Raw genomic sequence first — 27,799 nt, forward strand, 5'->3', positions numbered from 1 at the left:
CGGTCACCTACCTCTAAGGTCAAGGTCACACTTGGAGGTCAAAGATTAACATAGTCTATTACAAGGTATATTTTGTGTACGGTCTAGAACTTCTTCAGGATTTTGAAATAACTAGACACAAATAATCACAATGATAAGATGATATGTCACGCATAACACATGTGTCCCTACCTCCAAGGTCAAGGTCACACATAGAGGTCAAAGATTTACATAGTCTGTTATAGGGTATATTTTGTGTCCAGTCCATAACCTGGGATTTTAAAAATACTTTACACAAATAATCACAATAATAAGATGATATGTCAGGCACAAAACATGGGTCCCTACCTCCAAGGTCAAAGATTGACATAGTCTGTTATAGGGTATATTTTGTGCCTGATCTATAACTTCTACATAGTTAAAGGGATTTTGAAAATACTTGGCACAAATAGTTATATTAATAAGACGATATGTCATGCACAACACCTGCACCCCTACCTCCAAGGTCAAGGTCACACTTAGAGGTCAAAGGTTAACATGATAGAATTTGAATTCCGTGTTTCATTTTACTAGTATTTCTTTAATAAATTTATTGCTGCATTTGCAGATCTAGCATTGATCATAATTTTGGACTGAAAGTCCTGAAATCCATACCTCATAATTTTGAAATTGCACAATTTTATGCTTCATATAAAACTTCCCCGAAACTTACAAATTCTTGTTACTTGTTAAGTTAAGGACTCATTACTCGTTAAGTCCAGAAGACGTTACTTGTTATGTCCAGGGCTCGTTATTTGTTAAAGATCCTGTATGTTGTAATTGAGGTTGTACAACACACTGAAATTAAATTAAATATATGTATATAATTATGCTTATAAAACAATTTTCAAACATCGTAGAATATGTTAAATATGTACTGAAGCATAATTCTTTACATTATATAAAATTTCACTCAAGTGTGGTAACAACCTTACTTACAACATACAGGATCTTTGAGTCTTGGGCTCATTACTGGTTAAATCAAGGACTCATTACTTGTATATCAAATTTGAATAAATTATGGGTTGTCTGGGGTCAAAAACCAGGTCACACAGTCCATATAATTAGGGGAAATCCTTGTTGACATAAATTTGCACAATTTTAGGAACAGATGTAACATTATGATATCAGTTTAACCTTTTCCCTCATATAGACGTGTTTTGACGGCTTTTTGCCCCACCCCCCTTTTTTAAAGCTTCAAACAGTGAAAAAAATGCCCTATTTAGACCCCAAACACTGTTTTTTTCGTTTGACAAATGTTGTTAAAAAAAGTGACCACTTTTCGGCGCCACCCCCCATCAAGGAGGTCAACAGGGTGTTGCCAGAAGTAGGATGTGTTTGGGGGTTTGAAGGGGGGGCGGTAGTCCCCCTCATCGCCAAGAAAAGTTTGGACATGTGACAGGCTAAAAATGGCCTCAGGTCGATCTTAGGGTAAGTAGTAAATGACGCTGAAAAGACCTTTACTCTATCTCAATTCATTGAGAAGTTGCAGCATTTTGATGGAAAAAAAACAATGCATAATAGTGATTTTTCGCAATTTTGAAAAGTCCCCCGTTGCCATGGTAACAGGAAATTTACGATTGAGCATGCTGTTACAGAGAGCTATGTGTGCCAAGTTTCATCAGTATTGAAGCATTTTTCATAGTTTCATAGCAATTTGAACTTGTAACAGGAGAGCCTTTTCAATGAAAATGGCCATTTTTCACAATATGCTCATATGGGGTAAAAGGTTAAAGGCCCATTATACACTAGAAATGCTTGTTTTTACTGCTTATGTTCTTTTTTTCTTCAAACTTTTTATTTTTGTTGTACTTATATAGTTTCAACAAAAATACTCATTGCCCAATTTCCAAAACCATCTTTTTCTTCTGTTGCTTTTTGGCAATTAGTACAGTTATGGTGATGTTGCATGGAACAGAAGCAAAAGATGGATCAAGTAAATGGCAAGTTAGTAACTTTTTTGAAACATAATAGGACACCAAAATAAAAAGCTTTTGATTGCTGGGGCATAATGGGCCTTAAATATTTAAATAAATGACCTTGAGGGTTAAAGATTGGACAGCTTTGATTCATATTTTGACTAACTACCACCTTGGTATAACTGTCAGTTGGAGGAATTCAGGTATGACCACTGTCAGTTGGAGGACTTCAGGTATGACCTTGACCTTCAACATTAATTTATTGAATTTTTATCAAAGAGGCCAAATCTTAGTTATTAATGAATGATTTGATTCATATTTGTCCATAACAACACTTTGTACACAACATTCATGTGATGTAACTCAAGTATGACATAATGGTTTAATTAATTGACATTGACCTGGAGGACAACTTTTTACATGAAATTCATTGACATTTTGTAAAATCTTGAAAGACAAAGTTTTTCTCCTAATACTGCACAGACTTGACTTATATTTGGATGCAATGACATGTTGGATAAAATCATCATAGTGCCTTAAGTAAATATTATTAAGAACTTTAATTGATCTTTAACATTTTTTTTACGAATGACACAACCAACATGTTGAATAATTCAAATATGACTCTGACCTTTAAATGACCTTGGCCTATATATATGAAATTTTTAAAAGTTGTTTTATTGGAAATTGGATGTCTTAAAAAACATTTTGAGTGATAAAAACATTTTATTTATAAAAAATAAGTGGGCGTGGTCATATGCACATGTATATAATTAAATATTTTTTAATATACTAGTTTACCAAGACACACAGGTGCTATGTTCTATATGGGCTATATACTATAACGTTATATACATATATAGGCCGATTGTGTAATATTTGATTATGTGACTAGCGCCTGTGGTCCAAGACACGCACCGACTGCCTGTGGTTTACAGTTGTACTTTCGTTTTCACACTTGAACTTTCATTTTATAACGAGGCCAAAAAGATGGCGGGACAACAGCCTGAACTGCGGGTATCTAAGATATCTGAGGAAGAAATAGACCAGCTTACTATGCCAAAAGCAATGAAAAAGTGCAGAGAATATAAGATTTCTTTGGGAGATAACAAAGAACTTGACAAAATAAAATGGCTTATCAAATTTCATCTGTTATGTCAAACAAAAAGACAAGCGGTGAGGGCGTAATTGTCTACTTTCGTTTTCAATACATTGTAATTGCCAAGATTTTTTTATGAAAATGCATAAGTTATTATTATAACGATAAACGGATGAAAGCTAAAAGTAAATCTTAAAGACATTTCTCACCTATATAAGAAATAATCAAGGGTAATTAAAAACGAAAGTTGAAACACCTGTTCTGTATGGAATTAGTGTAACTGTATATTTGTTTAGACATATGCAGTGTTTATCCATATAAATCTTCAAATTTTACTTGAAAACAGAGGATTATTACTGATAGGCGATACAGAAAAAATAATAGTTATCATAAGATTGCTATCCACATGGGTTCAAACCCCTTCAGGGATGAGCTGAAAAACATTACCAGTGTTTACACTCATTGCTCAGTACTGGTTGGCTCCAGGAACACGTATACATGTCTTTATTTAAAGCTTCCTAAACAATCTAATTCTGTATAAACCAAAATAGAAACCCCTGAACTGCAAAGTAGAGAAATGCTAAATTTAATTATATATCTATTTCTACATGTATGTTTGTTTTCAAACAAAATTATTTTTGACATACTGAAATATGATTACAAAATGTATATAACTGAAGACATACCACATCTCTTCATCGAGGCATTTAATACCTTTAAATGTATCAATTGTAGAAGGAATCTTTGATATCATTGTAATATGCTTAAATTGTCATTTGCTTAAATAATATATTTTCAAAATTATCAATAAGTAATCTGTAGTAGTAATGATAAATTCAATTTCATTTATATTTGAAAAATTATATTCTCTGCTTATTACAGGAAATAAATTTTCTTTCCGTAAGTGGAGACCATGACAAGACACGAAGGAAAGCGTTGTCTGATTTGTATGATGAAACCATTAATTATGCTAGCAATGTGATTAAAGATAATGATGATCCAGTTATAGAGGAGCTGAATAAAATGTTCCCAAATATTTGTGAACGTTTGGATCAAGAGAGGAAAAAAATGTTGAGTGATGTAGCGCCAGTGCTTGTTTTAGGTATTTTCATTATTTTGGACACATACTTTTCACTCTAAAATGCACCCTCTATGAGTTTATCGAATAAAATTTTGAAATCATTACTTCTAAATATTCTCTTTTAAGACTAAAGTGTTATCCTAGATTTTAATCTACATTGTTCTTAAATTCCATAATTCTCTAAAGATAAGTCTATCATAAATATAAAGAAGATCCATGAATATAAACAAAAGGCTAAGGGCAGTCAGTCTTACCTTTTGCAATATTAAATACCAAGATTAATAATTCTCTTACAATTTTTTTCCTTTTTTTTCTATTTTTTTTAGGAGAAACAGGTTCTGGGAAGTCATCGTTTATCAATTTATTATTAGGAGAGGATATCCTGCCATGTTCATTGCTAAGCAACACTCATGTGATCTGTGAGATACAATACTGTGGGAAAGATAAAAAATCATGGGCTGAACTTGTAAAAGCTGGTAATATGGAATGTTCATATATAATTATGTATTTCAGCTTAATATGAATATCTAAAGGAAATTAATTTTTTATTAATTTGTCAATTTTGCTATTAACATGAAGCTTTTATTCATGTAAGCATAAATGTTTCAAATGAATGAGTTAAAATTCTCTAATATATATACAATTTTGATATACAACCAAATTGTAATATGTGGTTGATAAGATTATATCTGGTTAGTATAATAATAATTTGAGGGTTGACAGCAAAAGGTCCTTCTTTATTTCATATAAGTTACTGCAGATTTGCAATGTGATCACAATGTTAAGAGCATGTGCTAGGGTCGTGTAATACTTTACTTTTGAAGTATCAGCCCACAGTAAAGGCCCAGTCATACTGGAAAAAGAAATTTATGCTTGTGAGTTAAAAATACATCGTACCACCTACTATATTGGTGCCTAAAACAAACCATCCTATTGATTGCGCAAGGTGGGACAGACATACTGTATGTGTAGAAATATTCGCGGGCTTTAGTGTAGAAATATTCGCGGGCTTTAAATTTTCGCCATCTTCGCGGTGACATTCGATCCGCGAGTTCATGTTCAGCGCGAATATTTCTACACCAATAATTTCTTAATAGTCATATTTTCGCGCATCTACAGAAAAATGTATATCTGTGTGTTCACGGCTGCCATAAGTTTGGAATCCGTGGCGCTTTCAAGAGGGCTTTTACTGTTGTATAAACTGTATATGTAACATTCAGTTCTGTATATAAATCAGTTTGCTGGTGTATTATTGTTTGACTGACATGATTATCGGATTCTTGTATAAGTATATACATGTTTGAACAATACCATTGCATCACCCTATTTATTTCATAACCTGAGTCATAAACGTCTTGGCATCTAATCAGATTATATTTTGTTTTTTCTAAAAAAACAATACAAACAACACATACATTAACGAATTTAACTGATGAAAACATGGAAAAGAAAACACAATTACTCATTCAACATTTTAACAAAATCAGTGAAAAGATTATGGTCTCATTCAGTGCTGTTTAAAACTGTGAAAAATCAAGCACGTTAACGGACATTCATATGTTTGCCATAATCTGTCCGCTAGACAAATTGAATGTCTTTTTTCTGTACAATACCGTATTGTGTGACACCAGGTGTTGAAAATAACTGTGAAGTCCCACAATGATTACAGTAAAAAGTATGTAAAATGAAAGAAGGCTGCTTGCGAAAACCATTGCCTTATCGTGTAAGAGTAATTTCCCTCATTTTTTAGCTCGACTATTCGATAAGAATAAGTAGAGCTATTGCAGTCACCCGAGCGTCGGCGTCGGCGTAACCACTTATGTTAAAGTTTTTGTAATAGTTCAAATATTTTCAAAGTCCATAGACATATGGCTTTGAAACTTTGCACACTTGTTCACCATCATTACCCCAACCTGTAGACAGGAGGAGGTAACTCTATCAAGCATTTTGACAGAATTATGCCCCTTTTTCGACTTAGAATTTACGTTAAAGTTTTTGTAATAGTTCAAATATTTTCAAAGTCCATTGACATATGGCTTTGAAACTTTGCACACTTGTTCAACATCATGACCCCAACCTGTAAACAGGAGGAGGTAACTCTATCAAGCATTTTGACAGAATTATGCCCCTTTTTCGACTTAGAATTTATGTTAAAGTTTTTGTAATAGTTCAAATATTTTCAAAGTCCATTGACATATGGCTTTGAAACTTTACACACTTGTTCACCATCATGACCCCAACCTGGAAACAGGAGGAGGTAACCCTATCAAGCATTTTGACAGAATTATGCCCCTTTTTCGACTTAGAATTTACGTTAAAATTTTTGTAATACCTCAAATATTTTCAAAGTCCATTGACATATGGCTTTGAAACTTTGCACACTTGTTCACCATCATGACCCCAACCTGTAAACAGGAGGAGGTAACTCTATCAAGCTTTTAGACAGAATTATGCCCCTTTTTCGACTTAGAATTTACGTTAAAGTTTTTGTAATAGTTCAAATATTTTCAAAGTCCATTGACATATGGCTTTGAAACTTTGCACACTTGTTCACCATCATGACCCCAACCTGTAAACAGGAGGAGGTAACTCTATCAAGCATTTTTTTTTACTATCAAGAACTAAGAATAGTCGAGCGTTGCTGTCCTACCGACAGCTCTTGTTAACCTGATGGGTGTACGCGAATTTATGATTTTCGGCAGTCACCTCCGCGAATTCAAAATAGCGCGAATATATGTATGTACCCCCAAAATGGACCTTTCCGCGAAAATTTGCTTCCGCGAATGTAAATACACATACAGTAAAAAACATGGCTCATTTTCACTGCTTTAAACACTTTTTTTTAAACAAATTTTTTTTGTAACAAATCTGAGAAAAAATAATTGTCTCAGATATAATACTTGAAATTGAATTTCAATGTAGTTTTTATGTAGAATTTGAATATTTCTTTTTTCCATTGTTGGTATGAAAGCCTTTTAATTTGACGAGAGAGATGAATATTTTCTTATTTTTCCAAGTCTGTATAGACTATATACCTATTTTTTGTGTGTCCGAGTATAATCTGTTACTATTGTATTAGCACAGCATAAGAATGTGTTTGTTATTTCAGGTAGCAGCAATGAAGTTACAAAAATTGAGGACCCTGGAGATGGTAAATTTACAGAGATGTTAGCAGAGAGAATACAGGCTTTAGATGGCAATAAAAGAGCAGTGTATAGGCTTGCAAAGATATACCTACCATGTGATATACTTAAAGTAAAATATTTGATTGTTTTCCTAGTTTATTAAGTGTTAATTTATACTCAATCAAATTAAAACCACGAAACAAGTGATAGACTTATAAATCTTTATTTTTGGCATAACTGGCTAAGAAACATCAGACCAAATGAATGATTATATGATAAATATAACTAAAACTGGAAATAAGACATAAAACATGTTAAAACCATTAAGTCTGGTGTAGTCCGAGCCAGTATGCCTCCTTCTTTCTTGGTATTGGCTTACGAGCCTAATCCCCAAAAGAACATGGATGATAGCAAAGTGTTTGCAACCATCCAGTGTTTATGCCCAAGAACTTTAAAATACATCAATATGAGTTATATACATGTATGAAATAAATGTGATTCGTATGTAGCCCTTAATATGCTACATTTGAACAGTAAAAAATTGGCGTATTCTAACACTTATATGGATAGAATTGAACAGAACACAAATGGGATTTTCTCATAGCTTCTGGTATGGTTAGAATTGAACTGAACACAAATGGGATTTTCTCATAGATGAAAATTTTAAGGTATGTGAATAGCTGTTTTTTTTAGTATTTAAACCAGAATATTGTTTGTTTAACTAATTGAAGAGTAAGATAAAAATGTAGTTTCAATGTTCTTTATTTTCAGTCAGGTTTGATGATAGTTGACAGTCCCGGTATAGGAGAGACAAAGGAAATGACAAGCATGGTTCTCAGTTATATCCTCAATGCTGCAGCATTTATATATGTCATTGACAGTACCAATGCTGGAGGTATGCAAGCTAGGGTAAGTTTAAAATACGTCAATGACTGTACCAATGATGGAGATATGCAAGCTAGGGTATGTAAACTACTTCATTGATAGTACAAATGTTTGAGATTGATACTACAAATGTTTGAGGAATGCAAGCTCGGGTAAGTACCAGTGCTGAAAGCAAGCATTGTAGGGTTATAAAACATCATTCACAGAACCACTGTAGAGGCAATGCAATCTATGGTAAGGAATGTCATTGTCAGTACCAATACTTGAGGAATGCAAGGCATCGTAAGTAATTACATTGTTGACAGTACCACTGTTGGATGCATTCAAGCTTTGGTGAGTTAAATACATTGTTGACAGTAGCATTGTTTGAAGCATGCAAGTTAAGTTAAATAAAAAACTTTAAAGAAAGTACCAGTGCATGGTCCGTGCAACCTATGCTATAATAAGTAAAGTATATCACTGACAATACCAGTGCCTGGAATCATGAAAGCTAGGGTAAAGTAAACTACATCATTGACAGTACCATTGTAGAAGGCATGCAAGCTAGGGAATGTAAACTACATTATTTTGACAGTACCAGTGCTGGAATGCATGCTAAGAAAAAGCTGGAAACAAAAAAAAACTTGTTTTATATTGTACTCTCTGAATATACTTTTTACAGGTCAAAGAGTTGGTGCAGAAAGTTTATAGACAGGCGATGGAGGACCAGAAACTATGCCGTCCAGAGAGTGCCATCTTTGTTTGCAATAAATGGGATGAGGTATAAACACTATACATATCTTGAACATATCAGTCTTGCTAAGAAAAGAAGCAAATACTGAAATGATAAAACATAGGATATTTAATATAGATAAATGTTTTAGAGTCGCCCCTTGAAAAAGATTAAGATTAGTATTTTGAGGCGGCCCCTCCATTATCGATCATTCAGTCCTGTGATGTTTTTAGCATGAACGCAACAGAAAGATCATCCTTAACAAAATTTTTGTAGCAGCGAAAGTTGTCTTTTTATATTACTGTAACACATATCTGATTATTTTTACACTATGATCTTGCAAAATATTGACAATCTGCTCAGACATGAGTTATTTACAATTAACCATTTAAACTGGTACACAGGTTAGTAGTAAGGACAGGGAAGATGTGTGGGAAGATACACAAAGAAAAGTAAAGGAAGCCTGGCCGGAATGTAAAGAAAATCAGCTGATACGGTTCTCCACTCTAGAAGCATTGTTTATACAACAGAAGGGAGGCCTGGCACCAAAGTTTGAGATTATCTTGAAGAATATTAATGCATTGGTTCCTATAGGTCAAGAAAATCTTGTTCTGAAAGGTTATAGGTAAGTTATTCAACAGTAAACTGTAGTCAGACTTATTTTACTTATTGTTTTCAATAACATGTTTACATGTTTTAGGTTTAAACATTATAACTTTTGAATATGATATTTTTATTTTCATTTTACAATGCTAAAGGAAAGTTGAGATAAGGAAAGACCATCCTAGAAAACAAAATTTTGTTTAAAAACAAGGCTTTATGAAACTGTCAGTGTGCAATTTAAATTTTATTGAAAATTTATGTAATCAGATAATAATATTTTTAAAGTCCTTACAAGAAAATCTTTGCAATTGTTATGGGAACCAGATCAAACTGTAAAGAAGTAACTTGATTTGAAGAATACCCTTTTTGCTTTAATTTAATAAATAGTTTGATGAGATACATGTAATGTTTAGTTAGAATTACATGAAGCAGAAGAAACATTTGACTTTGATTGTTTTTGCTTCCTAAATACCAAGGTCATTGTCATGAAGACATGTATAACAGTATTATACAGGAAACCTTTACAGTATATGAATATCAAATAATGGATTTGCCTTTGGCTTAACAAGCAAACAAAGGCATTGCTTAATAGTACTTAAACTTATATGTAATTTGTGGGAAAACATGAATTGATGCTATGAAATTTTGTGAGAACATGTTAAACTATTTCTTTCAAGGTTATTTTGAATTTTTAACTGAATGCTTTTGTAAAATTTAGAGAAAATGGCACTGATAACTTACGTGTAACAAGGTTTAATTAGTCCTTGATGAAATTCGTTCTACAAAATAGTTAACAAATGCTATGCTATTGGTTTTAAATAATGCCAATTTATTCTCTTATGTGTTTATTTTATTGCCTATTTATAATGCCAAATACTCTCTTATTAGTTTTAAATTATGCCAAATACTCTCTTATCATAAGCTATCCTAGTCAGTAACATTTGGTGAAAAGAATTGTCTAGAAATAAAATACAAATAATCATAATAATTTCAGGTACTTAGAATGGTTTATAACAAGAAGTATCACATGTTTTGGTGCACATTTGTCACAACTGAACCTGTCACAAGAGGATAGAGAACAAAAACGGAAAGAGACAAAAGACCGACTGAATCAGTTGAAGTCAAGGATATCAACTTTCTTTGATGAACAGTTTAAAACATTGAAAACTGATATAGAAAATATTGCTGACAACTTGAAACATTTCATCACTGAAAAAAAGAACCTAGCTAAAGTTTGCAAGTATGTAACTTGCAGGAGATTAAAATGATTTATCACAATTTTAAATCTTTGACCTCCATTTGTACAGCCATTCAAAAGGTTTTCTGTAATTTGTCTGGTCATCTGACATATTAGACAAATTTGAAGCTGGTCTGGTAATTATTTGGTCAGTGAATGACCAATGTGTCTGATTTATTTCAGCATCTAAAGATGAATGTATATAGAATGTGTTGTGAGACATGACTCTGTCTGTCAGACAAAAAGATAATGTTTGAGTTACACAATATCTAGCGCTTTTACTTAGTCAACTGGAAGACAGTTTAATAGAAATTTAAATCTTGTGTTATATAAGTCATCAATTTCATAATATTGAAGACTATTGTTTAACTGTAGTTTTAGCAGTATTTAAAGCTCGTGTAAAATAGGGTACTGAAATTCTTGTAACATGAATATTTTAACCTTATCACAAACAAAAATATTGAATGTCAACAATTCACTTTGCAATGGTATATAAATTTTAGTAATACTAAAATTTGTTACTGCTTATATCATAGATGCTATTAAATATTTATAGTGACTTTAAAATTTTCAGGTTTTCTGACAAAGAGCTTCCCAAGAGAAAGACTTGGAATGAAGCAGCTGTGGAGGTGAGACACAAAGTTTACGGAAGCATGCGCACACTGATCAAAGAATGGGAATCTAAAGAAACCCAATTCGGAAACATAGCTAAACACATTGAGGAAAGTATTGGAAAGGAATTTCCTGCCTTTGATAAGGAAATCTATCAAGCTGAGAAGTTAATGTCTCAACCGCAAAAAACACAATCACTGGCTACTTATGACGATGAAATCGATTTGGTTCCAGAGTTTATCCAGAATAAATTTGGAGGCCTAAGTCTGGGTACTAAAGTTGCTTTAGGAATTGGACTTGCTCCTGCTCTACTTGTAGGAATGATTGTAAGGTTACCAGTGTTTGGAGTTCAGGCTTTTGAGAAGTTTTACTCGAAATACAGTCTTGACAAGGACTTTAAAGAAGCTTTAGGAGATAATGAGAAACTCAAAGTAGTGTGTGAAAAATATGCTCAAAGGACTGTTGAAAACATTACACATAAAATAAACATGAGACAGATCATTGAGGAAGATATGCAGCCTCTTATGACTTATTTGAAACAACAACACAATAGGATGGAGACACAGATTCAATGTGACCTTGACCTTCTTAAAAATCTTAAAGATGAAGATCGGAAAGATGAAGATGTGAGGAAAGTTTATGAACCCATGAACAACAAATTTCTGATATTACGAGAGTGCCTGAATCATTTCATGCTCATACATTTGCCAGCAAAATTTGCGTCTTGGATTGAAGAAGTTCCGTTTGCAGATATTCAAGTCTGCAATGATAAGTTGATATGTGAAGGGTTGGAGGCAGAGATATTTGAGGCAAAGTCGAAACCTATGAAAATAACTGAGGGCAAAGACATTGTTTGTGTGCGAGCAGCCAAACAAGAAATTAAAAGAAACAAGATGAAACAGTTCTTAAAAATTCTGGAAGCATACAAGTAAGTAAGCTTAATAAAATTTGATATGATATTGTTGATGTGTCCCATTTTGATGTGTCCCATTTTTATCCCACAGTTATCATAACTTGTGCAATTATCATTTCTTTAATTGAATCAATCTATAGAAAAGTGCTAATGTAAACCTGTATGAATTTAGTTTTGAAATGCATATATAAAATTCAAACCTATATTGTTTTATTTTTTTCAGAATAATTAAGAAGGAGAATATTGCCAAATGTTATGGTTTCTGGAATCCTGGAGTTGGGAGTGGAAAACTCTACCAGATTCTTGAACCCCTTCAGTGTAGTCTCCGACAGTATACCACAAGAGTTGACTTCACAAATAACAATGACAACAATTGTGTACGCACTATGATCCAGTTGGTGAATGGCCTAGACTATCTACATGACAAAAAACTCATACACTTAGATCTTAGTATGGACACAGTAGCGGTATGTTTAAGAAATAATATAGGTCTAAGCGGTGTTTATCGGCTATTAAACACCAATTTGGAGTTTTGATGCGTAGGAATTGACCAAGAAGGCGCAGTCATGAGTGCTTAATTTCTTTTCATCAAAATGGCAAAACCGGTGTTAAATTGCCGATTAACACCGCTCAGACCAATATTGCTTCGATTCTAACAAGACAAAATAAGGTAGATCACTTAATGCTATATTTTCTAGCGGAGATTCTTTCCGGTGACGATTTTCGTATAACGCTGTTCTATTTCACACTCAACTGTTGCTAAGATATAGAAATTATTAAACAAAAGAAATAACAAAAAAGTTATTTTATCAAGTTTTCAACAATTAGAATTAACTTGTCAGACTGGAATGTATTGTGTTTACATAAGTGTTTGATCAATCATTCTTGTCAGTTTAAAATGACGTCATTATTTACGAATGAGTTGTATACTTAGGATGACCTCACTGCGCTGCTTACTAATTGGTGATGATTTGTCATATAAATTTTATGAACTGGTATGTCCCACAAAAATATCATTTCATGTATCCAAATCAAGGTCACAGTGACAAGTTAAATCTTTGGGCCAGCAGTTTGTGTTTAGGCCAGTAATTGTTAAACCATTCTATGAAAGGGGATATTTATGATTTGACAATGGTTTGAACCAGCAAATTTGTGTCTGCTCTCTTTTTAACTACACGAAAGATGTTTTCCTAGGGTCAGATCTTTATCTGTGTAAGACAACATATAGACTCCTCATTTCAAGACGAGTGCCAACTCGAATTTAAAAGTGAAAGCGGTTTTGTGTCTGCTGTATATATTTTGAACTGCTTGAGGCATATTAACTATATTTTTGTCAAATGTTTATCACATTGGGACAACATCCAAAACTCACATTTAAGAAACTCTATTACTCAAGGTCTAAGATACCAGTCAAAGATTTGAGTCAACAAATTTGTGCTCTCTAATGAAAGGCTTGAAAGAAGTTCATGATTCATAGGTTAACTATTCATCGTATTAAATGGTCTGCAGAACCTATATTCCTGTAATTTAGGACAATACATGTTTCTGAAAAAGTTCATGTTAAAGGGCATACAGTTGCCCAAATAAGATATTATTTTGGTTTTCTAAATTTGATTTGGACATATTTCACCCAATCTATGGACTCTGGTTAGTAAAACTTGGACCTAACTGACATCATGTGAATTGTGACTTTCTTATCAGTAAGTTTTGTTAATGCTTTATTTATAGGTTGATGCCAATGGTCAAGTCAAGTTGACAAACATAAGTCCAGAGGTGAGAGTAAATCTTGAACCAGTTGTCACAGATGGAAAAGTTTGCCTTTCCAAGTATATTCATCTTGAGCCAAAATTCTTCCAGAACAAAGATTTGGTCAAATACAGGGTCAGGGATGATATGTATGGGGTTGGGATTATAATGTGGGAAATGTGGGCAGGGCAGCCTGTTGTGGAAATAGGAAGGGAGTATGAAATTCCTGATGAATATTTTAAAGGGTCATCAAAAGAGTCTTTAACAGATGAACTTGAGAAAAGCGGATCATCTGGGAAATTCAAAGGGATGAGTGGCAGAGAGCAGAGAAATTCTGGCAAAAGTAAAAATGAAGATAATGACTTTGAGGTGGTTGAAGATGAAAAATGGTTCCAGAAATATCTAGAAACATTCAGACCAAAGAAAACAGAGAAGTTTAGTGATGAAACCGACCAGAGATTACATCTTTGTAATGAATGGTGGGGCACAATAATCTATTGTCTTGATGGGAATTTGGATGCAAAGAAATGGCTGAAGAGTTGGAAAAATTATCCAAATTTTCCTGAAGTGTCAATCCATTTCCAAGAGAAGCATTTTTCAAGTGATGGTAAGAACTAGAGTTAAGAGTGAACTGGTACAGAATTCTTTATGACCTTACATGCAATAACAACATTGAAAACTGGAGCTATCTCTGAAGGGAATAGTTATAAATAGACCTAGTTATTGTCTGGAAACCATTTTCTATTTTTAATAACAGTGATCTTGACCTTGACTCTATCTTTACATAAGCTTGCTATTTACCAAGTTTGATCATCATATCTCAATCTAACTTTAGTTATTAACAAGAAACCATGAAATGGACAGAGCGATCAACAAGCTCCTATATATCCCAGAAAATTTTGTTTAGGGATATATATATATTTTATTATTTCATGCTTTCCAGTGTTTTATTGTAATATATCAGATGATTATATTCTGATAAACCACTAGTGAAATTTATGAAATATAATTTTCACTGTAGCCGGACTATATCTGAATGCGGATGAAAAGAAAATCATAACTAAATGGAATAACAGGCAGAAATTAATGCCGTCGTGCGTAAATTTTGCTTCTTTAGGAAAAGAAAGTCGATGTCATCATACATCATGTTAAAAAACGTAACAAAATTAAAGAAATTTAACAGACCTATATTTCAAAATTGATTATGTGACGGCATGATGTGAGGACGTCACAAAGGAGAATGCGTGACATTACGCGGCAAAACCAGTAAAAAAATACTTAAAATCACTTAAAAAGCATGAAATAAAAAGAAAATTTATTTGTTTTACATATAAGATTGAAAAATATTTCATTCGTGAACAGCAGCTATTATATTTTCACTCGTGGCTACGCCACTCGTGAAAATATTGCATCTGGTGTTCACTCAGTGAAATTATATTTCAATCTTACATGCAAAACAAACAAATATCCTCTATATCTTGTAATATGAGAAAAAGTTACAGTTTTTAGCTTGCCTGAGCACATGCAGTTTATTGCTCCATTGATCTTTTGGGCCTGATGGAGATTCAATTTTTATGTTTTCTTCTGTTGCCCACAATTACTTAAAATCACATATACACAGAAACTGCTTAGCCAACGTTCAGGGAATGAAGCAATACAAAAAAAATAATAAAACAACTACATTGTATATTCCATTAAGTTATATATCAGTGGTTTTATAGAGACTTGTGATAAAAACACTGTCAGATATTACAAGGTCATGAGATATTTGGCATGCAGCGTTGTGGAATGGACCTTTATTGAGTTTGTTCAAAAAATGACTTAGTGGTCAACATTGCCCAGATCTAACAAAAGTTTCAAATACATAAATTATGCCCCTGGGTGTCAAAATTAGCCCTGCCTTTTTTTGTAGGACACTTTTTAAAGAACTTCAATGTCTAGAGCTTACATGTAAATGTTCAGCAGTGGTCCTCTACTGATGAACAAATAAAAATATCCACAAGTTTACAGTTTGCCCAACAGGCCACTTATTTTGCCAATAAAGATAAATATGTGATACTTTTGGCATGTTTCATTGCCACATGAATTTATTGCCAAGTGAGCCTCTACAATGTGTCATTGCCATGTTAACTTGGACAATATTTCATTGCAAAGTGTCAGAATACAATGATTAAGTGCCAGGTGAACCTTAACAAAAATTATAGGAATTATATCCCTGTGGTTGCACTTGGTACAAGATCCCTGGGTCACTGTTTTCATAGACATTTGAATCATCTTTTCTGAAAACATTATGCCTAGAGTTTAGCTTTTTAGCATGAAGAATTAGGTAATGGTCCTTTACAGGTTATATTATATAATATACGAGTACAACTTTCTTGGATCTTAAAAGGCCATGCCTTGGGTTATTTTTGCTATGTAAAAGCAAAAAGTTAAATTGTTATGTCCAGTGTACTTATACATTTAAAGAAAAATGGTTATGTTTAAATCACATTTAAGTTTTGGTGTTTGGTGTACAATTCATTTCCTCATTATGGTTAGCATGTGTGCCATTGTTTAATTTCAAAATTTAGCATTGATTTTAAGCCATTTATTCTGACAAATTAAGACCAGTATTTGACATTTGTCCTCTAAATATGACCTTGACCATTAAGGTTCATGTTTGGTTCCTATACCTGACATACTATCTCATCATACTCAGCCTTTGTTAAATCATTATTCCAAAATCACCCATCAAATGGTAGAATTATCGAATATATTGTTTACACAGTCTGTGTTAAACCAAACTTTTACCATTTGACCTAAGTTTTATTCTTGGTACTTATTCATGATAATATGTCTCATTTTACATTACATTGGTGTCAAGTGATTTCAAAATGACAAAAATACAACAAATCACTATTCTGACAGGTAACCAAAACCGGGCTACACTAACTAGGGGGAGTTTAATAACAAGAAAATCATAATTTATTTTCATGTGTACAAATTATTTAATTTTTGTATAACATTTTCATCTGTAGTGAATAGTTTTAACATGTCAAGTTCTAATGGGTGCATATGCCCTGGTATAACCAATGAATGTAATGGCTCCCCAAGGTCACAGGAAGTCATACTCTTCAGGGTGGAGGTACAAATTGTCTGTGTGTCTGCTCCAACTCTGGCCACACCCACACATATACTGTCTTCATCTAATACTGAAATATTTATGCATGATTTTTAATACATTCCAAAATTTTCTATCAAAACCAACTATTATCATTTTTAAAATCATCTTAAAATGTTTTTAACTATTTTTATGGGTGAACATTTTTGTTAATGTTTATCAGTTTATTGATTCATTTACATGCAGATAAATTGTGACATACATTTTATTGTGAATTATTTAATAATGCTTTTTGTTTTAAAATGAAATTATTTTATATTATTTACATAAAAAATATGACATACTCAATGTATGTATTTTATGGTATTTACAGAGCTTGTACATTCCATGTGATAATATATGTAGCTTTTATATTGCAATAAAGTTAATCAACTCTATCAGTATTTGAATTGTGCATTTAATCTAGTTTGGATGATCGATTATAGGTCAATCAAATTGATACATATTGCCGACTTTTATACCAGAATCCTATGTACCGCCTTTAATGAAGATAAAAATTTTGACACAGATGGTAAATATTTATGATTGTACGCCAATATTATTTGTCTCAATGTTATTGTAGTAGACCCATTGTTTTAGAAGCAGTTACATAGAAAAATAAATTCTATGTTAACCTTAGTTGAAAAAAAGAAAAGAAAATTAGCCTAAATAATATTAGACACTTTAAAAATTAAATAATTTTTTGAGATAAATGTTCCTTTTGATGTAGGTCTAGACCAATGATCATTCGCTAACTCTGAAATTTTTCCCGGAAAATTATTCTATTTTGTGAACTAAGATCCAAAACTGAAAAGCATTTTGCAGTGCTTTTCACTCAAATTGCGCTAAGAAGAGCACAAATATTTATTTTTAATGTACTTGCGAGTATATTTTGTTATTAGCACTTTCATACCTTTTTGTTTTACTGCCCTAGATGATCAATGTAAGGAATTCAAATATTATGTTTTAAAGCTTTTGAACCTCAGTGGAGTTCCTACATTATTTTATGTCTGACATAAAGACTTACATAAATCAGTCTGTCCGTCAGATTTTTTGTTTTGAATTATCTCAACAAGTTGTTCAGCTGCTAAACTAACAGACATGTAACGAGGTGGCTCATATATTTTTCTGCCTCTGAAATGTACAAGAAAGGCATGCTTTAAGATGATAACTTAGAACAGTAGAAAACACATGTACGATATAAATATATGGGAAAGACAAGTATTTATTATAAAGTTAAACAAGAAATTTCATGCCAAATTAAGTGAGTCCCAAAGTAATTACCTGTATAACATATCGAAAAGAGTGTTGATGTCAAGACGGAACATATGTCATTTAAAACTAAATATTAATGTACTTTGTATAAAAGTTCATCTTTACAGAAAGAAAATGATTAAAACTCCAAAGCAGGCATATTCCAAAATTTTTGATTTATCTTGCTTAATCAATTAGAAAATGTACGTCCATAAGCTAATCAGAAAGATCAATATTCATTAACAAAAATATCTTACTTCATAAGATTTTCTATACTTTGTTCTTTTACTTTTATATCTGAAACAAAAAGACAACACCAACATGTAACATTTTTAATGAACAGCAAATAATAAAATGTTCCCATACTTAATATTGGACATGTAAATATATCGGATTCCTGTTTTAATATTGATTTAGAGGGCTATAAAATGCCTTTGTCAGCATTATAGAGCCACTCACTTTCTGCACATGCAGTGTGATCAGGTTCTATATCAATATGTTCTGCTGCCTAATTTCATAAGTTTGACATCAGCATAAAGCACAATGGACAGAATCAAATTAATAAAACGGCAAGTCAATTATGGTACACACAAGTTTTCCACTACATTAAGGATTCATCTTATGAATCTGACAAAACTATTTTTCACTCATTTCATACTCTGATTTGAGGCCCAGCTATGTAATAGCAGACCATTATTACCAATATAGAGCCAGACTAACCTGTTTACTCATTTAGGCTAACAAAAGTCGTTTTTAAAAATGTTAATTCAATAACTTTATTATTTACTTTTGTTATAAAGATACATGTTCCTTGTCATTTACTTTTACATGAAGATACATGTTTTTAGTCCACTAAGTATAATATTTTTAGTATATTTCTAATGTCAGCTTTGATAATAAAACTGATTAAACAACCAGAACTGTTTAAAATTTAATGCAAGGGTAAGGGTTAACAAGGGGATATACCTTTTATGTACACTAAATACAAGTATGTTTGAGCTTCAGAATATGAAATAAGTATCATTGATTACCTAGTAGACACAGTGTGTGCATGCCTCTCTGTAGGTTTGTACATATCTTATCAATAAAAACTGTCTGGTTTCCAATATCATCCCAGAATACTATTGAAAATGGTTTCACCGAAATTGTAAAAGCTGAAAATTACTAACCTGGATTATAGAAAATATACCGTGTATTGCAAAAAATCGAGCATTTTTAAATAACTAAGTACTATATATCTACCAGAAAAGAGATAACACACATATATTACTTATCATTATCACTAAATCAGTAAATCTTATCTTTTGAGAACAGTTATAGCATCCTATAATGATATCAAATGTGAATTTTCTGCAAAATATCATACTGTTACCCTTAGTGTCAATGCATTATTTCTAACATGACCTGACGCAAATAGCTATGTCTTCTTAACTTTCCTCAAGAAAGAAAGATAACTTCCTCATATGGACAAATTCAACATCTCTTGTAGGATTCAAAATCTACAAGCATTGAGGATTACATGATTTGTAAATATTTATTAATATACCTGAAGACCACAACATCCAATTGCATTCATGATGGAAGCATTATGGATCACTATGTATTGAACACCTTTCTGTTTCGCTCGTAACACCAGATCAGTGTGAGTGGTAGCTCTATAATACAGTACATCAAATAATATTGAAGAAAAAAATACATATATAAAACAATATTGCACTCCACTTTATTCAACATCAATCTATTAAAAAGTGCTTTCAATACTTCTTGGGGAATAAGCAGCAAATATTTTCACCTGACAAAATTGTACATGTATACATATATTAAAATATCTACATGCAATTACAGCACTATACTATCAGACAATTAAACCTTTTAACAATGATCTTACCTATAAAATCTCAGACCAAATCCAGCCTTAAACTTCTTTATTTGACGAAAGTTTGATGTTTGAAAAAATAGACTATTAGAAAACACAAAGCTCAATTCCAAGCAAAGCATAAAATATAATAGAGACAATCAGATAGATTGACAATATCACATAATGTGGCAACAAAACTTTAAGAAATGCTCTGATTATTTAATTTAATCAATTCCTTAAAATATTGTAATTAAATAAGAATCAATATTCTTACCCAAATGGATCACCAACTACAAGGAATACTATGTCTTCTCTTTCAGAGTCAGCCAACAATGTATCTATATATAAAAACAATATACATATAAGTTTATATAAATTGTTCAAAGCATCCCCTGTATTACAGTAATTATAATTTATTGATAAAAATACCCATAAAACTGTATCAAATACAAACAGATATAATAAAATTATAGTTTAACTAACAGTAACATAAAAATATAAAACATAAAAATATGTTTTTGCTTCCTTCAAAAAAGTTGAAGGATACCTAAAAATGGTTTATAAACAGAATAGTAATTGCAATTATTCTCTTATTTCATTAACATTTTACAACTCATGAAAGCAATGCACTAAACTCCTAGGTAGACTTTAGGAAATGATGAATTTTTATTTAAAACCCTAAGAAACATAAATTCAGTTAAGTCACCTGACTCTGTCTCTACCATATCCCTGTCTGCTAGGATCACATCTCTACCATAGAAAGTCTCCTGAAATGACATAAATCGTCATCTTAGTGCAGTAATAATTTAACTCCTTATATAATTTAATGGGAGTTAACATGTTAATGCACTAATGGGATGAAATGTTCATTTATGAATGTTAGAAATTTCTCTGCATGTGACCTACTAGGCTACTACTACATATTCCACATGATTTCTGAATTAGTGGTAAGAGACAAATGATTGTTAGACTCATTTAAAGACTTAAAGAAAAACTTCACCTTAGTTTTCATTTTAGTTGTTTAGTTATCTATTTTTTCACTTATTTTCTACTTAAATACTTATAATCCTGAATTTAACCCTTAATATAATTCTACATATAAAGTTTCCACAGAACCTACTGAAATACATGTATAACAAGATATGTTTGTAAAACATGTATGCCCCCTATCAGCAGCCAATTAGTCATGTGATAAGGTTATAATGCATGACTTCTGACCCAGTGATCAAACAATTAATAAGGGTTATAAAGTATCTACTGGTCATGACTTTGACCCCTTGACCCAAAACTCAATAGGGGTCATCTGCTGGTCACGACCAATCATCATACAAAGTTTGAAGTTCCTAGGCCTAGGCGTTTTTAGTAAATTGATCAGAAACCGTTTTTACCTACAAGGTCAATGTGACCTTGACCTTTGACCCCTTGACCCCAAAATCAATAGGGGTCATCTGCTGGTCATGACCAATCACCATGCCTAGGTTGAAGTTCCTAGGCCTAAGGGTTCTCTTATTATTGATCGGAAACCGTTTTAACATACAAGGTCAATGTGACCTTGACCTTTGACCCCAAAATCAATAGGGGTCATCTGCTGGTCATGACCAATCACCATGCCAAGTTTGAAGTTCCTAGGACGAACGTTCTTTAGTTATTGATCAGAAACCGTTTTTACTAAAAGGTCATTGTGACCTTGATCTTTGACCCCTTAATCCCAAAATCAATATGAGTAATCTGCTGGTCATGACAAATCACCATACCAAGTTTGAAGTTCCTAGGCCTAAGTGTTCTTGAGTTATTGATCAGAAACCGTTTTTACTTACAAGGTCAATGTGACCTTGACCTTTGACCCCTTGACCCCAAAATCAATAGGGGTCATCTACTGATCATGACCAATCACCATACCAAGTTTGAAGTTCCTAGGCCTTAAGGTTCTTTAGTTATTGATCGGAAACCGTTTTTGCTTACAAGGTCAATGTGACCTTGACCTTTGACCCCTTGACCCCAAAATCAATAGGGGTCATCTACTGATCATGACCAATCACCATCTCAAGTTTGAAGTCCCTAGGCCTAAGGGTTCTTTCATTATTGATCGGAAACCGTTTTTACCTACAAGGTCAATGTGACCTTGACCTTTGACCCCTTAACCCCAAAATCAATAGGGGTCATCTACTGATCATGACCAATCACCATACCAAGTTTGAAGTTCCTAGGCCTTAAGGTTCTTTAGTTATTGATCGGAAACCGTTTTTGCTTAAAAGGTCAATGTGACCTTGACCTTTGACCCCAAAATCAATAGGGGTCATCTACTGATCATGACCAATCACCATACCAAGTTTGAAGTTCCTAGGCCTTAAGGTTCTTTAGTTATTGATCGGAAACCGTTTTTGCTTAAAAGGTCAATGTGACCTTGACCTTTGACCCCTTGACCCCAAAATCAATAGGGGTCATCTACTGATCATGACCAATCACCATACCAAGTTTGAAGTTCCTAGGCCTTAAGGTTCTTTAGTTATTGATCGGAAACCGTTTTTGCTTACAAGGCCAATGTGACCTTGACCTTTGACCCCTTGACCCCAAAATCAATAGGGGTCATCTACTGATCATGACCAATCACCATACCAAGTTTGAAGTTCCTAGGCCTTAAGGTTCTTTAGTTATTGATCGGAAACCGTTTTTGCTTTCAAGGTCAATGTGACCTTGACCTTTGACCCCTTGACCCCAAAATCAATAGGGGTCATCTACTGGTCATGACCAATCACCATACCAAGTTTGAAGTTCCTAGGCCTAAGGGTTCTTTAGTTATCACTCGGAAACCATTTGGTCTACGGACCGACGGACCGACAAGTGCAAAGCAATATACCCCCTTTTCTTCGAAATGGGGGCATAATTATAAAAATAAACTACACTATCACTAAATATGATGGATACTCTCAGCACTATGACATCTGTCACTGTATATTTATTATAATAAATAAAACTGCATGAGCAATAAGGTAAAAATCTATCTATTTTAGACATGACCTAAATTATGTTCTCACCAAATTTGAAAGAATCACTGGTTAATAGATTATGACTGTAGAATCAAAAGCATTATAAATGGAATTCATTCAAAAACAAAGTAAGCTACAGTTATGATTCATGGACAAATCACTGCCACTCACTGGTCTCTATCTGTATCACTGTGTCAAGATTTCAATACTTTTTCAAATTATTCTCTCCATAAACATTATTAAAATTATAATTATAATAAAGGGAGATAATTCAATCAAAGCTCTATGAGTACTGGCAGAAAGCAAGTTAAGTGTGAAGAATAAATTTAAAATTGTTAAAATATTGTTATATTTACATTAGTTTACATGTTGAGCAGATCTATCATTTTTACATAATCTCAGAATGCACATCTAAAGATATGTGTACACAGATGTAGAGTTTCTTGCTCATAGAATATTATCCACACAAAAACATGCTTCAAAAGATGATTCAAACTAAATAATTGACATTTGTTTAAAAAAAAAACAACATTTTTTTTATATCCACTTCATGTCAGTGAATCAGTCCTTGATATAACAGAAAGACCTGCATCCATTATCATAGCATAAACAGTTTTAAAGAAGTTGCAAATATTTCAATTTGTATAATAAATACTATGTAAGCCGAGTTTAAAGATAGAAACCAGTGTATGATGATCACTAAATGATTGTTAAACTGGTTAGTTCTTCTGCTTAATCTGCCTTTATCCCATACTTTTAAAATCAACAAAAATTTGAAATATATCCTACTTTTAGAATACTCAATTACCTAAGGGCCAAGAAATAGTGACTGTTTCAATGCATAGTAAGTTTTAAGTACACAGATTTTTTGGCTTATTTTATAGCCGACACATGGTCATATTCCCAATTGAAAATAGTATATGTCACAGGGTGAGAAAAAATGTGCAGCCTAACAGAGACTCGAACCCGGGACCCTCGGAATACTGTACTGCGGCTCTACTGACTGAGCTATCCGGCCGCTTACACATCTTCTCCCCTAAATATGGAAAAGTTCTAAACCGTGACATACGGTACTCCCCACTATATTAAAATTTGTCCTCGAATTTCTAATGGGTAAAGAGAACAATGTGAAATTGAACTTGGAGCTTATACCATCACGGTCCCATGTTGGGCGCCAAATGTCACAGGGTGAGAAAATGTGCAGCCTGACCGGGACTCAAACCCATGACCCTCGGAATACCGTACCGCGGCTCTACCGACTGAGCTATCAGGCCGCTTACACATCTTCTCCCCTAAATGGTGAACAGATCTGAACCGTGACATATATTATTTTCCCAATCTACAGGAAAAAATTCCAAAATTAAAAGTTATGAAATAAAAATATTTAATAAAAAATTGTAAAATCTTTGAAAATAAAGGCTTCTTCACGGTTATAGAGCTTAAATGTTTGAAGATGCCATCCTGATTGGTGACTGTTTGCATTCATTAAATCGAGACAGTTTTTATTGTTCAGGTTTCTATTGGGTGTCAGATGGTGATGGTCGACCCTCACAAGATTGTGTTGGATTTTGTAGAGAAGGGTAACAGAGCTGATGTTGTGTCTCTGTTCTAGGTTTTGCCAATTAAGTTCACTTATCATTTTAGATACACTACTGGTGTAATTGTAGTCGCTGTATACATATCTGGCAGCTGACCTTTGAACTTCTTCTATTTTGTAAACCAGATATTTTTGCCAAGGATGCCAAACTGTGGAACAGTTTTCTAACTGGAGCCTTACATAAGTTTTGTACGCAGTTTCTTTGACCTTTTTGTTCGAAGTTTGACATTTCTTTTTATAAATCTGAGTGAATGATTTGCTTTTGCTGTTGTTATTTACGTGATTGGTCCAGGATAGATCTGTACTAATTGTTATGCCTAAATATTTTGCAGCCTCTGTGGATTTTAGTTGCTGACCATGTAAATTATAGAGGAATGTTACTGGATGTTTTTGCCGCTGATACTAAGGACTTCACATTTATCTGGGTTAAATTCCATGGACCAATCAGATTCCCAGTTTTCAAGTCTCAAGACTAGATGGTAAAAGGTAATTTTTTCAGATATGTAAAAATTATTTGAAAACCAGTTGTATCGTTGTAGCAGATGTCCCGTTCATGTTTAAATATTAAAATATTTTTGATAGAGTGTTTACGGGGGCGCAGGATCTGACCCACAAGCGTCTGGTTTACATGACTGGTTTAGACTTAATGGTTGAAGCGGGAGAAGACAGACTCAAATTGTTTATTCAGTATGTAAATTGTGTTTATCTACATATATAATTCAATATTCACAAATCGAATTAAAATTTCTAGAGTGGGTGGACCAACGCTCGGCGTAAAAATACTTTATTTGATATGTCAAATTCAAATCAACGTCAACAAACCTCAATGTTATATGTCCATTTTCAAGACCGATGATATTGTTTTAAATAGCCATTGTGTAAAATTCGCTAATCATAATGATGTGCATGGCTGGAGCTATAGATAGTCCGGATAAACAAAGAGTGGTTTGCGTGAAATTGTACCATAGCTCGGCGTACAATACTATATGATGCAGGATTGTTTTTCGAATAAAACATCTTTTTTATCTTATGGAGAAAACATATTGAATAAATTGTAACAACCAAATTAGGTTTATACATTTACAAGTACTCAACTTTTAGTTTAAATTTTACAGCCCCAGAACTGTAGTGTTAAAAGATTTTAATAGCGAGCTCGACGAGCTGGCCAGAAGGGCCTGCTCGCAAAGCGAGCTTTACGGTAACGCGAGTACCTGCTAAGTGATGGTTTTGAAAACTTTCGTTCGAAGTACCGAATTGGACACATCGCAACCTTTCGAATTTAAAGATAACGATAAAAACTGAGGAATTCTGACTGAAAACGGATGTGTAGACTGGTCACCCGCGCACGTCTATGGGAACCATAATTGGACAGGAAACCAGAATAACGGAAGCTGAACGAAAATGAAAATTGAAGGCGCCATTTTGTTTGAAAATTCTGATAAATTAAAACAATTTTTTGACAAATTTGTTGTGAAAACTATCTAGAATGAAAGAAAATGGTCTAACTAAGAAAATGAATCCGAACACCAATATCTTTTATTCAGTCGTTAACACTGTACAGACGTTTAAAGTATTGTTTACGTGACGTCACAATGTAGCGCCAAACAGCGCGTGCAAAACAAACAAATCAAGTACGTTATTTTAATGTCGCAAACGTTTTAAGTTTTACATTTATTTCACTTTAAATAATCTTTATTTCGCTTGAAAAATTATAGAGTGAAATAAAATAAACATAGTTTTATCAACGTTTTCAAAACTCGTTATTCATTTCACGACAGGGGCGGAGCCATATTAAACACAGTACGTGTGACGTCACACGCACTCGTCACTGCATTTGAAATAAAAATGAGCGATTATTTCATGCTATTTCACGTAAAAAGTACATCGAGCTCGCTTTGAGGCTTTGCCTTTTTCATATTAATTTATATGTTGGGGATTACATACGGTTATTCGTCTGCTATTAGCACTGTCACGTGACTTTACCAGCAGTGAACCACACCAGGATAAAATGGTGAAAGATGTAAATAAATGCACCAGTGACCTAAACCAGAGATAACTCGAGACATTTTCAGATATTTTAAAAAAAATATTTTTTTTACGCCGAGCATTGGTATGCGCCGAGCATTTGTCCAACCACTCTGTATAATTGTCTGGTTCAACTTGCAACTTCCATACCAAAGCATCTTTGCCAACAGTCAAAATTGATGTGTATGCCTCCAAATAAACACGTTTAGCATTCCTCACTATTTCTAAACCTTTTACTGTTATGTCTTTTGCGTCACCTAACCCAAGTCCTACTAAATAAAACATATTTTTCTTGTTTACTTCTGTCAGACTTCACGTGTGGTTAATTACTAGTACGGAAATGACGTAACGGAAGTCATGAAGCAAGCATATGGGACAACACGGACATGTAAATTGGATAAACCGGTTATGATACTATTTTTTCTTCTGAACAAAATTCCACATTTAAAACATATTTAATAACCTTTAATTACGGTTTTATATCATAAATATAATGCTCAAATGAAGATTTATCAATATTGTCATTCCATACTGTAAAGCATTATCTTTAAAGACATAACATTAAATTACAGCTAGGTAATTAGAAATTTATTTTGTATAAAGTCTAAGTCTAAAATTGAATGCATACATGTATATCTTAATGATTACATATAATGTGAACAAATATTTGCAGTACTTATTTTACATATTCTTCGATGTTTGAAAATTGTTTTAGAAGCATAATTAGATATACTGTACATGCACATATATAAAATTTCACTTAAGTGTGGTAACAACCTTAATTACAACATGCAGGATCTTTGCCAACAGTAAAATAATAAATAGCTTTGACATGAATAAATTCGAGACCATTATTGTATAATCAAAAGAAGAGCAGTGACATTTACAGCACGTACATATATCGGAAGATAACAAAATATAAATGTAGCAAAATAACAACCAGACATCTAGATTATATGCATGCAGAGTATGTTAATTAATTGAATAAA

At 33.0% G+C, this 27,799-nt stretch overlaps 2 protein-coding genes across 2 annotated transcripts; one reads left to right on the forward strand and one right to left on the reverse strand.

Annotated features, from left to right (window-relative positions):
- Nucleotides 1-2,906: 2,906 nt before the first annotated feature.
- LOC132730899 (uncharacterized) lies at nt 2,907-17,487 on the forward strand. The gene is made up of 11 exons (XM_060716982.1): nt 2,907-3,113; nt 3,919-4,138; nt 4,444-4,593; nt 7,227-7,372; nt 8,014-8,151; nt 8,789-8,887; nt 9,244-9,464; nt 10,437-10,682; nt 11,254-12,219; nt 12,428-12,671; nt 13,933-17,487. Exons 1-11 carry the CDS (start codon nt 2,928-2,930, stop codon nt 14,566-14,568), a joined length of 3,252 nt encoding a protein of 1,083 aa, XP_060572965.1. The 5' UTR covers nt 2,907-2,927; the 3' UTR covers nt 14,569-17,487.
- LOC132730900 (diphthine methyl ester synthase-like) lies at nt 16,914-27,161 on the reverse strand. The gene is given in 9 exon segments (XM_060716983.1): nt 16,914-17,141; nt 18,117-18,223; nt 18,601-18,640; nt 19,375-19,476; nt 19,621-19,639; nt 19,890-19,998; nt 20,476-20,539; nt 20,908-20,968; nt 26,961-27,161. Coding segments are annotated over 9 exon segments (858 nt in total). The 5' UTR covers nt 27,096-27,161; the 3' UTR covers nt 16,914-16,920.
- Nucleotides 27,162-27,799: the final 638 nt, after the last annotated feature.

This window comes from Ruditapes philippinarum, unplaced genomic scaffold (assembly GCF_026571515.1).
Source record: "Ruditapes philippinarum isolate M1 unplaced genomic scaffold, ASM2657151v2 ctg752_1_1_1_1, whole genome shotgun sequence".
NCBI classification, from domain to species: domain Eukaryota; kingdom Metazoa; phylum Mollusca; class Bivalvia; order Venerida; family Veneridae; genus Ruditapes; species Ruditapes philippinarum.